Source organism: Chrysochloris asiatica, unplaced genomic scaffold, assembly GCF_000296735.1.
Source record: "Chrysochloris asiatica unplaced genomic scaffold, ChrAsi1.0 scaffold00127, whole genome shotgun sequence".
NCBI lineage: Eukaryota > Metazoa > Chordata > Mammalia > Afrosoricida > Chrysochloridae > Chrysochloris > Chrysochloris asiatica.
This window is the reverse complement of record NW_006408645.1, coordinates 1,917,968-1,932,785: the sequence shown is the minus strand read 5'-3', so window position 1 is coordinate 1,932,785 and position 14,818 is coordinate 1,917,968. Positions and strand designations below refer to the sequence as shown.

The following is a 14,818-nucleotide window of genomic DNA, read 5'->3' as shown; positions in this document are numbered from 1 at the left end:
ATATCATGTTTGGTAAGGTGGAGGGTCAGAGAAAAAGAGGAAGACCCCCAGCAAGATGGATTGACAAAGTGGCAGTATCAATGGGTTCATGCTTGGCAACAATTGTAAGGTTGGCCCAGTACCAGGCAGTGTTTCGTTCTGTTGTCCACAGGGTTCCTATGAGTCGGTACTGACTCAATGAAACCTAACAACAGCAACAACAAATGGCAGAGGATTTTTTGTTCTCTTTTTTTCCTAAAACACTCTTCTCCTTTTTAATCTAATTGACTCTGTTTCATCATTCAGATGCCAAATTGGTATCTTCTCCTTCAGGAAGAACATCAATCTTTATCTCAACACCATACCCAATAAATGATTCAAAACAGACCAAGAATTTGAACAGATGAGCCATAACTAGGTAACTTCTGAAAGAAAACATGAGGTAAACTCGTATTTTGTGATTGCAGGAGCCAATGATTTTTAAGACTCCTTGGTTCATCCTAACTATTTGATTGCTGAATCCATATATATCCCAGTACTCACCATATAGTGTTGTTGTTTGGTACCATCAAGTTGATTTCTACTCCATTTGATAGTGTAGAACTGCCCCAAAGTGTTTTTAAAGCTGTAATGTTTAGAGGAGCAGACCACAAGGTTTTTCTTCTACAGAGCCTCTATGTGGGTTCAAACTAGAAACCTTTATTTCACAGCCTAGTACTTAACCATTGTGCCACCAAGTCACTATGAATCAGAATCAACTTGACAGCAACAGGTTTATGCCATATAGTTGTTAAGTGCCATTGAGTCCATTCTGAACCATAGCCACCCTGTGTAGGGTTTCTAAGAATTAGATGATGAGTTTGAACCACCAACCTTGCTGTTAGCTGTCCACTGCTTACTCTACAGTGCTATTATCAGGACTTCATGCCATATAGTAATGGTCATTAATTGTTTATATTCTTTTCTGTATTGAGAGCTTTAGGAGGTCTTTATGGATTGAATTGTGTGTCCCCAAATATGTAGAAATCCTATCCCCTGTATCTGTAAATATTACCCTGGTTTCTTGAGGTATGTTAATGAGATCATATCAGAGTAAGGTGGGTCCTAAACCACATCTCTTTTAATTTATAAGAAGAGCAGAATAGGCAAAAAATACACACAGGGGGAGACAGCTGCCAAGAAATGCCAAGGAATTTCAGTAGCTACTAAATACTGACTTTGACAAAGAAGGATCCACCCCAAAACCATGTCCTGAATCTGGACTTCTAGTCTCCAGAACTATGAGAAAATAACTTTCTGTTCTTTAAAGCCATTTATTTGTGATATTTTTGTTACAGCAGCAGTAAGAAACTAAGAAATAGGGTGAGAACCATGTCTGATTTTGGTTTTGCTTTTCCATTGTCATAATCCCTGCATCTGACACAAGATGTACAATAGGCCAGCATTTGGTGAGGGAATGAGTGTTGACCTAGAAATTGATATGTATCTGGAGACCTCTGGCCTGTTGACTGCATAGGACTGTTCAGGGCTCACCAATGCCACACGAAGAGCTATAGACATTAGTAGGTCATGCTCTGGTACTCCTGTGGATTCACAAAAAGCTGTGATGGAAAGTAAAGTGATTCTTTCCCACCCTGAGCCTCTCCAATAGTAATTGTTAACATTCTTACGCTGTTGCAATGACAATGGAGTCCAGCCAGTTCCAAGGATCTCGAAGGTAAGAAAACTCATCCAGAATAAAGCCTCTTGCCAATATTTTTATGAAGGCTTCAAAAACATATATCCCAGTGAAGACATACCTATGAAATAAATAATTCAGAAAAAGAAAGAGCATGATAAGTGACAAAAAGAAAAAAGCAAAAGAGCACATCTGTCTTATCTGGCCTTGATGATATTTTCTTTCATTTGAATGTGGTATTTAATATTCTGGTCTGAGCAAACCAATGTTTAGAAAGGTAAGCTCTTCAGGCAAGTCCTGGTCTTACAAATTTTTTAGACCCATGGATAAAGTAGTAAAGCTCCTTTTCAATGCCCTAACATTATGGTTATATTCCTGAGACTAGTTTTGACCAACAAGGGGTACCTAAGACTGGGGTTACAAACTATCACCAGCATTCTAGAGCTGTTACTCTGATGCACAGAGGGAGGCAATGATGAGGGCGCAATAAAGAAAGTAAATAACAAAGAGAAAAAAAAAAAAGGTCTTTCCATTTTCTTCCAAGACATACATCAAATACTATCTTCTACTTAATTTCCTTGTTTTCTTTTTTGTCCCCTCCCCCAACTAAACACAAGAACAAAAAAAAAAAGCTCTGTGTTTTTTATTATAATCCTAAATTGTCAGACGTTAGGCCTGCACATATACATACATATCCACAAATACAGACACACCCAGAATCCACTATAGGGACAGAAATAATCAATTTAGCCAAACAGCCTATTGATTCAGAGTTACAGAAGTGAATGTTTTCTGGTAGACTATTCAGTCATTATTAGTCATCAAAGCTAAACCAAGGTCTTAGAAAGTTGGAAAATCCCAAAGTAATCAAGTCCAAAAGCAAGTAAGGCTGTCATAATCAAGACTTCTCAGCTTCTATCTTCCTCTGAGCTGCTCACTTTTCAGCACACAAAGAGAAATACATTAGACTAAATAATGTCTATGGAGTCCTGGTGTGGCACAGTGGGCTACTGTGCTGGACTGCAAAGTCATTTGAACCACAGGTCAGTGGTTCAAGTTCACCACCTGCTCCTTGGAAACCATATGCAGGGTCAGTATGGGTAGGAACCGACTCGACAGTACTTAACAACAACAAATAATGTCTGTCCTGAGAAAAATGAAAGGCTATAATTGAGGATTTATGGAATTCTGCAAGTCTTTCTCTTGAGTGCAAGCAAATGAGACAGGCTGCCCCTGGCTATCAGTCCTGACTGGCCATTGAGCCTCTCATCTCCTGCCTCCACCATTCTGTCTATTCCATATGAAGCCTGGGCAATGGTGGGACAGGTCAGACCAAGATGATATCTGAGATGGAGTGGACCATACGCAGGGGACAGGGACTAGGAGCTCCCATGGAGTGCGTCACTGTTATGTCAAGCATATTTTGAGTATCAGAAAGAACAAGGACAAAAATTAAATACATTGAAACTGCATAACACCTTACTAAAATCTATTGGGTAACAGAAGAAATAAAAGTTTAGAATTCTTAGAATCAATTAAATCCTGACCAAACATTTGGACTATAGTAAACACAGTATTCTGAGGAAAATCTATAGCAATAAATGCTCACATCAAAAAAGAAGAAAGGGCCAAAATCAGTAGCTTAACACTACAACTCAAACAAAGGCGAAAGAACCCATAAAAGAAGGCCACAGTAACCAGAAGAAACGAAATAATACAGAACTGCTGCTTTTGTTAAGTTCCAGGAAGTCGGTCCCAATTCAAAGCAACCCTGTACAGAGTTTCTGAGGCGCAATTGGTGAGCTTGAACTGCCAACCTTGCGATTCAAACCCATCTTGCAGTTCAGCGCATTAAGCCACAGCACCACATCATGGAAACAAAATCGAAAGAATCAACAAGACTAGAAGTTGGTTCTTTGAGAGGCTTCAATAAACTTGACAAACTGCTGGCCAAATTGACACAGGGGGGAAAAAATAATAAGATGCAAATAAACAAAGTAACAAATGAGATGGGTGACATTAAAACTGAGCCAACTGAGATAAAAGGATCATAATAGAATTTTATGAAAAACTGTACTTCAACAAATTCAAACACCTAAAAGAAAATAGATAAATTTCTAGAAACACAAATAGAGAGAGAAATTTTGAACAGACCCATAACAAAAGAAATTGAAGAAGTTTAAAAAAAAAAAAAAAAAAAAAAAAAACACCTCTGGGCCAGAGAGCATCAAAGGATAATGTTACCAAAAACTCAGAGAAGAGTTGACACCAATTCTACTCAAACTATCCCAGAACACAGAAAAGAAAGGAATATTCCCTAATTAATCCATGAAGCCAGCATAATCCTGATACTAGAGCCAGGCAAAGATACCACTAAAAAGGAAATCACAGCCCTCCGCCTTCTAAGAGACCCAAGGAGAAAAGAAGGCTGGGAGGCAGTGTAGCGATCACAGTCGTAATACCAGAACAGGTGACAGCAGGTGAGTGAAAGGTTAGTGACAGTCTGACACTTGAGGCATTTATTATGATGCCTGAGCAAGAATTGTGGAGCTATTTGCTTTTCAGGTATATTTGAAAACCAAAGGTATTTTAAATGCCTATAAGATACTGTTATGACCTTAGTAGATATCAAAATGCACTGCTGGTTGAATAATTATTTGGAGTTCATATAATTTTCTAATGTTGAGTCATTAATTAGTAGATACAATCTTTGTTGTGGAGTCCTGGTGTGCTGCTGTGGATTAATGCACTGAACTGCAAAGGTAGTTTGAACTGCAAGGTTGACAGTTCAAGCTCACCAGCTGTTCCTCAGAAACCCTATACAGAGTCACTAAGGTTTGGAACCAACTGGACGGCACACACAACAACAAATATTTGTTGAGGCTTCCTGGTGTGATGCTGTAGGATCATCACTGGACTGGTAATGACAAGACTGGTGGTTCAAACCCACCAGCAATCCTTGGAAACCCTATACAGGTTCACTATGAGCCAGAACTGACTCAACTGCACATTTAACAACAACAACCCTCATGAATATAGATGCAAAATCCTCAACAAAATTCTAGCCAACAGAATTCTATGGCATATCAAGAAACAAATAAACAAACAAAAACTTTTTGTTTGTTTATGATCAAATAGAATTCATACCAGGTATGCAAGTATGGTTCAACATTAGAAAATTGACTAATATAAGTCACCACATAGATAAAACAAAGGAAAAGAATCCTAGGATCATCTCAATAAATACAGAAAAAGCATTGGATAAAATCCAATGATCTTCCCTGAAAAACACTCTCCACAAAATAGGAATAGGGAATTCCTCAACATAATTAAGAGCACATATGTAAGACCAACAAGCAACATTATTCTCAATGGAGAAAGGCTGACAACATTCCCCTTTAGAAGGAATGAATGAGACTGATTCCTTCATCAACACTCCTATTCGATATTGTACCTGATGTCCCAGCTAGAACAATAAAGCAATAAAGAGAAACCAAATTAAAAAGGAAGACATCAACTCTATTCACAGATTACATAATCATATACATAGAAAATCCCAGAGACTCTACAAGAAAGTAACTGGAACTAATAGAAGAATTCAGCAAGGTGACAGAGTACAAGATTAACACCAAAAAAATCACTTGGATTCCTTTACACTAACAAGGAGGATTCTGAAACATCAAGAAAATAATACAATTTAAAATAGCCCTCAAAAGGATAAAATACCTACAAATGAACATAACCAGGGATATAAAAGACTTACACTAAATAAGGAAAGCAAAAAACATTACTACAAAAAAATAAAAGAGATCTACATAAATGGAAACGAATTCTATGCTCATAGATTGAAATATTTAACAGAGAAAATGTTAATACTACCAAAAGCCGCCTACAGATATAATATAATCTTGATCTAAATCTCAACAGCATTCTTTAATGAAATGATAAACAAATTTTCAACTTTATATGGAAATAAAGAAGGCTTCAAATAGCTAAAGCAAGACGGAAGAACAACAAAGTAGGTCTCACCCTTTCCACTCTCAAAACTTACTATGCAGTCACAGTAATCAAAAAAGCCTGATACTGTTTCAATAACAGACACACAGACCAACTAATTAGAATTGAGAACCCAGAAGTAAAATCCATCCATCTATGGGTAGCTAGCTGATCTTCAAAGGAGAAGAAACAGTCTCATTAACAAATGGTGCTGACAAAATTGGATATCCATATGCAGAAAAATGAAACAGAATTGAGACCTCACACCAAGCACAAAAACTAACTCAAAATGGGCAAAAAAAATCTAAATGTTAAAGCTACACCTATGAAGGTCCTGGAATATAACATAGGATCAAAACAAAGGAATCCAATTTTGGGTATAAATAGCCTATCAATACATGAAGGACAAAAGATAAATGAGATACATGGGAGCTTCTAAATATTAAACATTAAACATGCTCATCTTTAAAAAATGTTACCAAACAGTGAAAAGAGAACCTAAGACTGGGGGGAAAAAAAAAACTTTGGTAATGACATTTCTGATAAAGGTCTAATTTCTGAAGTATACAGGAGTTCTGGTATAACATTGTAGGATAAGCACTGGACCACAAGGTCAGTTTGAACTGCAAGATATGCAGTTCAAACTCACTAGTCACTCCTTGGAAACGCTATACTGGGTTTCTATGAGTCAAAACCAACTCGACCACACTTAGAAACACAGACACATAGAAAATTTCAACACCTCTGAGCAACAAAAAGGCAAACAATCCAATTTAAAAAAAAAAAAAATGGGCAAAGGACAAGAGCATACACTTCACCAACAAGCACATTCAGGTGGCCAACAAATACATGAAAAGATGCTTGTGATAACTGGCCATTAGAGAGATGCAAATCAAAACTATAATGAGGTATTGTCTCACCTCTGTAAAATAGCAATGATCTAAAAAACCAGAAAATCACAAATGCTGATAAGGTTGTGAGGGGATTAGGGCTCTTATACATTGTGGATGGGATTATAAAATGGTATAATCACTATGAACAATAATACAATGCTTCTGCAGAAAGCTTGAAATAGAAACACCTGATGAGCAGCAAATCCACTCCTAGGTATACATCCTAGAGATCTAGCAAAGGAGACAATGATAGACATAGGCATGCCTCTGTTCATTGCTGAATTATTCACAATTGAAAAAAGATGGAAATAACCTAAGTACTTATCAATACATGCATGAATAAGCAAACTAAGGTATACACATACAATGGGATACTATGCAACTATTAACAATAAAGATTATTTTGTGAAACATCTTTTAACTTGTGAAATAAGTCAATCACAAAAAAACAAATATTGTATGGTCCCCCTATTATGAAGAATCAAAACCAATATACAAACAGAAAGCCAACTTACTAGGAATGGGAGGTGAAGGGAAGGGTGATAATTTTCTAGACAGTAGAAACATGTTGCTTTTAGTGATTGAAAAGACTAGACCAAATATAGGTGAAATCAGCACAACATGGCCAAAATAAGTAAAAACACTAAGAAGTACATGAGGACTCTCAGCAAAAATGGCAGACTAGACAACCACACTACAAAAAACCCTCTATAACAAAGATACAAGAGACCAAATGAAACAGACATAGATGACAATCCTGAAATCCAATGCTTCAGAGGAAAGGATAAAGAAGTGGGTTTAATATTAACTAGGAGAAAAAGTTGAACAGGGATAGTGAGAAAGGACAGATGGGTGAATTATTACTTGGTATGCATGACATGGCCATTTTTAACTTTTGTGAGCAGTACTGGATCCCAATGGTGGACTGACAGCACAGATTCATACTGGTGGCTAATGATGAGAAAACAATCAAGCCCATGCAGCCCAGCCACAACCATACTCCCTGATGCCCCAGGCACTGGAAAAGAGCTACTATTCGCTTCTGTATCAGTGATAGACAATAACTAACACCAGTCAAACCCATCCTACCTTCACTTCACAAATAGCAAACAAAAAACTGCATACATTTCCATTCTCTATTATTCTCACCAGGAGGTAGTTGGTGAGTGACTAAGAAAACACCAACATACAATCATCAGTTAAACACAAATGTTGTATCTCAGAGACAACAGAAAATGTCAGTTCACATGACGAAACAAGACAGAATGACTTAAACAAGTGACCAAAATGCAGAGCCAAAAAAAATGTTTCTGAGAAAGAAAGGTATTAGAACTACCTGATAAGGAATTTAAAAGAATGATATTTAGGTTCATTCGACAGATTAAGAGAAAGATTGAGACAGCTGCAGAGAAAAGGAAGAAAACCACAGAAAACAATTTAGAATTCAGTAAAACACCACAAGAACAAACAGACAAAATAAATGAAAATTTGAAAGCCATACAAAAACTGCAAATAGAAATCACATAGATTAATACTTTGTTGTTGTTAAGTGCAGTGGATTCATTTCAGACTTACAGTTACCTTGTATAGGGTTCCCAAAACTTTAACTCTTTGCGAGAGTAGAAAGCTTCAACATTATTACACAGAAAAGCTGGTGGGCTCAAATCACAGACCTTGTGATTTGCAGTCCAGTGTTTATCATGTGGAGCCACTGAACACTTGAAGATTAATACTAGGATTTCAGAAATGTATAATACATTGAAAGGGCAAAGGAGCAGATCAGAGTCAATGGAAGCCAAAATTAGTGAGCTTGAGGACAAATTTCTCAACACTAGCTTGCAAGAAGAGCAATAAGGAAAAAGAAGGAAAAAAACCTGAAGGAAACCTAAGATTTATATGGGACAACATCAAGAGGAATAACTTCCATGTGAATGGAATTTCTGAATAGAAAAAGACCACAAAAAGCACACAGAAAAGTTGTCAGAGTTGTTAGAAGAAAATTTCTCAAACATTATTAAAAATGAGAAGATGAGCATTCAAGAAGCTAAATGAACCTCAAACAAGATAGACCCCCAAAAGAAAATCACCAAAGTATATTATAATCAAACTTTCTAAAATAAAAGACAATGAAAGAATCCTGAGAGCAGATCAGGAAAAAAAAAAAAAAAAGTTACTGACAAAGGAGAACCAATAAAACTAAAATCTGATCTCTCAGCACCAGGCAGGCAAAAAGGCAATGGGATGACTGACATATATACAACTCTGAAAGAAATAAAAAACTGCCAACCAATAATAATAGTTATTACTTTTAAGTGCCGTCAAGTTGCTTCTAACTCGTAACAACCCTGTATAGGTTTCTGATGGGCAGCTGGTGGATTTGAATCACCAACCTTGTGGTTAGCAGTTCAGTGCTTATCCTACAACACCACACCAACACTCCAAGAATCACAGACCCAGTAAAATTGTCCCACAAATACAACAGTGAAACTAGGACATTTTCAGATAAACAGACATTAAGGAAATTCTAAGAATAAGATTACCTTTATTTACAAAAAAAAAAAATACTAAAAGGAGTTCTTTGAATACAGAATCAACAATAGCACACAATAACTTCAGATTAGTATACATGGTGAGACTACCCAGAAGTCAACCCAGATATATAAGAATCCAAAACAAACCTACAAGACTGAAAACAGAGGACTAGAGATATCAATCTATAATAAAGATAACTACAAACCAAACTAGTGTAGTTATAGAACTTCCAAGTGGCAAGGAAGTCAAGTAGATTTCAAGATAGAACAGATTTTTTTTAAGTTGAGGAGAAATGAATAAATTACAGTATAATCCTAAAGAAAAATTATAAGTCTTCCATCAAAATAAAAAAAAGGAAAATCATAAAGACTTAGTAAACATTAAAACAATAGCAATGAAGAAAATAAGAAACAAAATAAACTCAGGACAGAAAATAATGTGAAACAAAGAAACCAGCAACATCACAAAAACACATACACACACACACACACACGACAGCAATCAATTCATATCTATTAACAATTACAATAAATATAAATGGATTCAATACACCAGTCAAGATACAGAGTGGTAGAATGAGTAAGAAAACGAGCCATCAATATGCTGTATATAAAAGACATACTTTACACATAAAGACAAAAATAGATGAAAATTCGAAGAAACAAATGTATCAGCTAGCAGCAGGCAAAAACAATCAGGAGTGGCAATATTAATTTCTGATAAAATAGACTTTAAGTCTTTTGAAAAAGCCAGAATTAGAGACAAAGGTCATTATGTACTCATTAGAGGGTCATTTTAACAAGACAACATATTATAATAAATACCTTTGCTCCCAAAGAAAGAACCTCAAAATATGTAAATCAAGCTTTTTCAGAATTGAAGAACGATATAAACAACTCTACAATTATAATAGAGGATTTTAAACATGACTTTCAATGAAGGAGAAAATAACTAGAAAGAAACATAACCAAGACACAGAAGAACTAAACAAAAAAACCATTCAACTGTACCTCACAGACATTTAGGGAGCATTCCACGCAACAACAGCACACTACACATTTTTTCCAGTTCACACGGAGCATTCTCTGGAATATACCATGTTAGGCCACAAGCAAGCCTCAATAGTTTTAAAAAATAGAAATACTTCAAAGCATCTTCTCAGATCACAACACTATAAATTAGAAAGTGACAATAGGAAGATTAATAGGGGTGAGAGATCAAATACATGGAAACTGAATAACGTCCTGCTTAAAAACAACTGGGTAATAGAGCAACTTAAAAAACAAAACACCTTGAATAAAATGAGAACAAAAGCACAACGTAACAAAACACTTGGGACACAGTAAAAGCAGTGCTCAGAGGGCAATTTATAGCAATAAAGGCATACACTCAAAAAAGAAGAGCGTACCAAAGACAACAAATTAACCCAACAGCTCAAATAACTAGAAAAAGAGCAGTAAAGTAAGCTTACAGTCATCAGAAGAGTAGAAATAATAAAAAGTAAAGCAGAAATAAATGAATCAGAAAACAGAAAAACAATCGAAAGAATCAGCAAGACAAGAAGTTGGTTCTTTGAAAGGATTAATAAAATTGACAAACCATTGCAAATCTAACAAAAAAGAAGGAAAAAATACAAATAGCATGCATAAGAAACTATATGGGTGATGGTCGTCAGGTCACAACAGAACCAATAGAAATAAAAAAGGAAAATAACAGAACACTATGAAGTACTGTACCCCAGCAAAACTGAAACCTACAAGAAATAGATAAATTTCTAGAAACACACTACCTACCTAAACTAACACAGATGGAAATAGAAAGTTTGATCACACCTACAACAAAAGAAGAGTCCTGGTGTGGCGTTGTGGGATAATGCTCTAGACCATAAGGTCGGTTTGAACCACAAGGTCGGCAGTTCAAATTCACCAGCCACTCCTTGGAAACTCTATACAGGATCAGGACAAGTCAGAATTGACTCGATGGCACTTAACAACAACATAACAAAAGAAGAAATTGATCAGGTCACTAAAAAACTCCCAGCAAAAGAAGTCCTGGGACAGAATTCTACCAAATTTCAGAGAAGCACTGACACCAATTCTATTCAAACACTTCCAAAAAATAGAGAAGGCGAGAAAACACCCAAATGCATCTTATGAATGCCTGATGCAAAAATCAGGCAAAGATATCACTGAAAAAGAATATTACAGACCATTATCCCTCATGAGGACTCCTGGTATGGTGCTGTAGCAGTAGTACTGGACTTTGAACTATAAAGTCAGCAGTTCAAAACTACCAGATGCTCCTCAAAAACCCTATCTCGGGTCACTCTGAGTCAAAACCGATTCTACAGCACTTAACAACACCAACAATCCCTCATGAACATAGATACTAAAAATCTTAACAAAATCCTAGCCAATAGAATCTAACAGCATATTAAAAAAAAATAATACATCATGACCAAATGAAATGCATACTAGGGATGCAAGGATGGTTCAATATTAGAAAATCAACATAATCTGTCACATCAATAAAGCAATGGAAAGAGAGTTCTGAAAAGGAAATCAGGAAAACAAAACCACTTAACAATAGCCACCCAAAAGATGAAAACATAGGAATAACTTGAACTAGAGAAACAAAAGACCTATACAGTACAAAACACCACTACTAGAAACCAAGAAACCTACATAAATAAAGAATATGCCATGCTCATGGATATGAAGATTTAACAATGTAAAAATGTCAACAGTAATCAAAGTGATCTATAGATGTAATCCAATCCCAATCCAGATTCCAAAATCATTCTTTAAGGAGATGGAAAAACTCATCTCCAACTTTATATGAAAAGGAAAGAGACCTAAGATAAGCAAAGCATTACTAAAGAAGAACAAAATAGGAGGGCTCTCACCTCCTGGTCTCTAAATATTCAGTGAAATCACAGTAGTCAAAACAGCCTGGTACTGGTACAATGAGAGGCACATTGAAACAGAATTGAGAACCAGTAGTAAATCTAGTCACCTATGGTCAGCTAATTTTTGACAAAGGACTGAAGCATATTAAATGGTGAAGAGACAGTCTCTTTAACAAATGCTGCTGGAAAAACTGTATATCCATTTGCAGAAGAACGAAACAAAACCCATATCGCATGCCATATAAAAAAATGAACAGAAGCTAGACCAAAGATCTAACTGTAAAACCAACAACTATAAAGATCATCAATGAACAAATAGGGACAAACTTAAAGGCTTTTACACATGGCATAAATGCATCATCAAACATAAACGAAAACACATAAACAGCAGAAGACAAAATAGCTAACAGGGACTTCCTAAAAATTAGACACTTATTTGCATCAAAATATTTCAACAACAGAATAAAAAGAGAACCCACAAACTGGAAAAATATTTAGCTAATGACATATCAGGCAGGGGCTAATCTCTACAATGTATTTTAATAACGTCAGCATCTCTACAAGAAAAAGACAGATAATTCCATTTTTAAATGGGCAGAAACCATGAACATCTTCACCAAAGATGACCTTCAGGCAGTCAGCAAAAATGTGAAGAAATAATCATGATTACTAGTCACTGATGGTGGTGGTTAGAGGGAGGCAAAAGAAGCTACAAATGAAAAGAAATATTTCAAAATAGAAATTGAGAAATGATTTTAGAAAACATACAAATCATCAAGCCCCTGACAAATCTAGACACACACAAAAAGAGAAAACATATGAACAAAATTATAAACAAAAAAGAAAAAACATATAGAAAAATATTCAGAGGAGTTTTGTAAATAACAAAAGATAAAGGCACATTCTGGGGTGTTTGAAGTGTTCTTCATGTTACTTGTGGTGGTTTCTATCATATAAACTTCAACAAAAGACCTCTTACTATTTACTTAGCTTATTATTCAATAGATTCCTGAAAAGTAAGGTAAAGCAGAAAATATGCTAAATTAGAAAAGTTATGACAACATATAGGAGAATATTTATCAAAATATGGAATATTATAAGCATAAAGAATTTACCTTGTAAATCTTAGAAGCCAATTTAAAATGACAGACTAAAAGATAATGTTTTAACTATACAAAGAACTCATACAAACTGATTTGGACAGGAAAGTATTAAGACCGATAAATGGGCAAAGATGTGCAAGCATAATTAACAAAGAAGCGTCAAAATATATACAACTTTATCAGAAATTAAGGAAATGCAAGTATTTTAACACAGTAAATCAGTGAAGGAAAAATGTATTGCTGGCAAGAATCTAGTATGAATGGTTAGTAGAATATCTGCTGATAGAAGAGTAAATTGATATAAACTTTTTGGAAATAGTTTGTCAATGTTTTTTAAAGCATTAAAATGTGTATACTGTTGACCTAGCAAACCATTTCTAAGACTATATCTTAATAAAACATTTTTAAATAGCTTTATGCAAAAAGAGACATATTGCAATGCTACTTATAGTAGTAAAATACTAGAGTAGTTAAGTAAATGATAATGCATTCACTTATTAAACTATAAAATGAAATCCTATAAAACATATATAATGAGTACATAGAAAACCTCTTAAAAGCTTAAATAACAGTACATGTGTTGTTAGTAACAACGTAATTCTTGTTGTTGTTATTGTTAAGTGCCTTCGAGTCAGTTCCAACCGATAGCGGCCCTGTCTAAGGTTTCTGAGGAATGGCTGGTGAGTTTGAACCACCAACCTTGAGATTCAAACTGACCTTGCGGTCCATTGCATTATCCTGCAGTGCCACATCAGGACTCCAATGTAATTCTAAAAGGCCTTTAAAGACTATTGTGAAGAAATATATACAAATAAAACGGACTGCTAGCATTACTTCTTCTTTTTCACTATACTGAACCTTTCCAATGAAATCATAATTTTTCAGATACATTTAATTGAAAACTGTAGGACAGGTGAATGGGGAAAGCAAAATCAGAAAACACTTACTCAGTAGTGTTGGCATTTATACTGCTGTCCTTCCCAGTGTTGGTGGCCATGAACACACAGTTGACGATAACTGTGCCGATGATGAACATGCTGAACAATGTAGCTGACATCCATTAAGGCAGATACACTGCAGGATACAGGCAAGTGGTGGTGGTGGTGGTGTGCCATGGGGTCAGTTCTGACTCATAGAGACCCTACGGTTTCTGAGACTGTAAATCTTTACGGGAGCAGAAAGCCTTATCTTTCTCCTGCGGAACAGCTGGTAGTTTTGAACTGCTGACCTTGCAGTTCGCAGCCCAATAGTAACCACTACGCTACCAGAGCTCCTGTCCATTCAGAGGTGGTGTGCAGTAAGGACTGTTCCCATAGGTACATCATCTCCTAATTGAGAGTACTGGTTGAAAACAGCTCACACCTGGAGCTCTGCCCTCAGCAGAATGAGAACCACTTCATCTAGAGGGCCGCCAGGCCCTTCCGTAAGTCTCAGTAACCAGACTTACAAAAAGTCTGGGTCAAGGTGAGACAAGTCTGTGGTGCAATTCAAGCTTCAGAGCTCCCCATGGGATAAGGCTACAGCACACTCCAGCTGAGACCCCATCTTTTCTTGACTCCTCCTCTTGCCCTTGTTTCCCTCTGTTTCCTCCTTCAAAAAGCATTTCTCGGAGAACAAACAAGATGGCAGATCGGGTGGACGTATAGCAGAGAGCTCCGCCAACAACAACACAGAATACCCGACCAAGCAGGCTCAGGGGCTGGTCCCTAAACTCTGAACCACATATAAA

The 14,818-nt window shown here is 36.1% G+C and overlaps 1 protein-coding gene across 1 annotated transcript in view; it reads right to left on the bottom strand.

The window, feature by feature from the left end:
- SCN11A (sodium channel, voltage-gated, type XI, alpha subunit) overlaps positions 1–14,818 on the bottom strand; it is a 173,165-nt gene that overhangs the window by 144,661 nt on the left and 13,686 nt on the right. The window contains exons 3-5 of the mRNA XM_006869132.1: positions 14,037–14,135; positions 6,353–6,361; positions 1,650–1,778 (exon numbers count right to left, since the gene is read on the bottom strand). Coding sequence (XP_006869194.1) covers positions 1,650–1,778; positions 6,353–6,361; positions 14,037–14,135 — 237 coding nt within the window. The remainder of the gene's footprint in view (positions 1–1,649; positions 1,779–6,352; positions 6,362–14,036; positions 14,136–14,818) is intronic.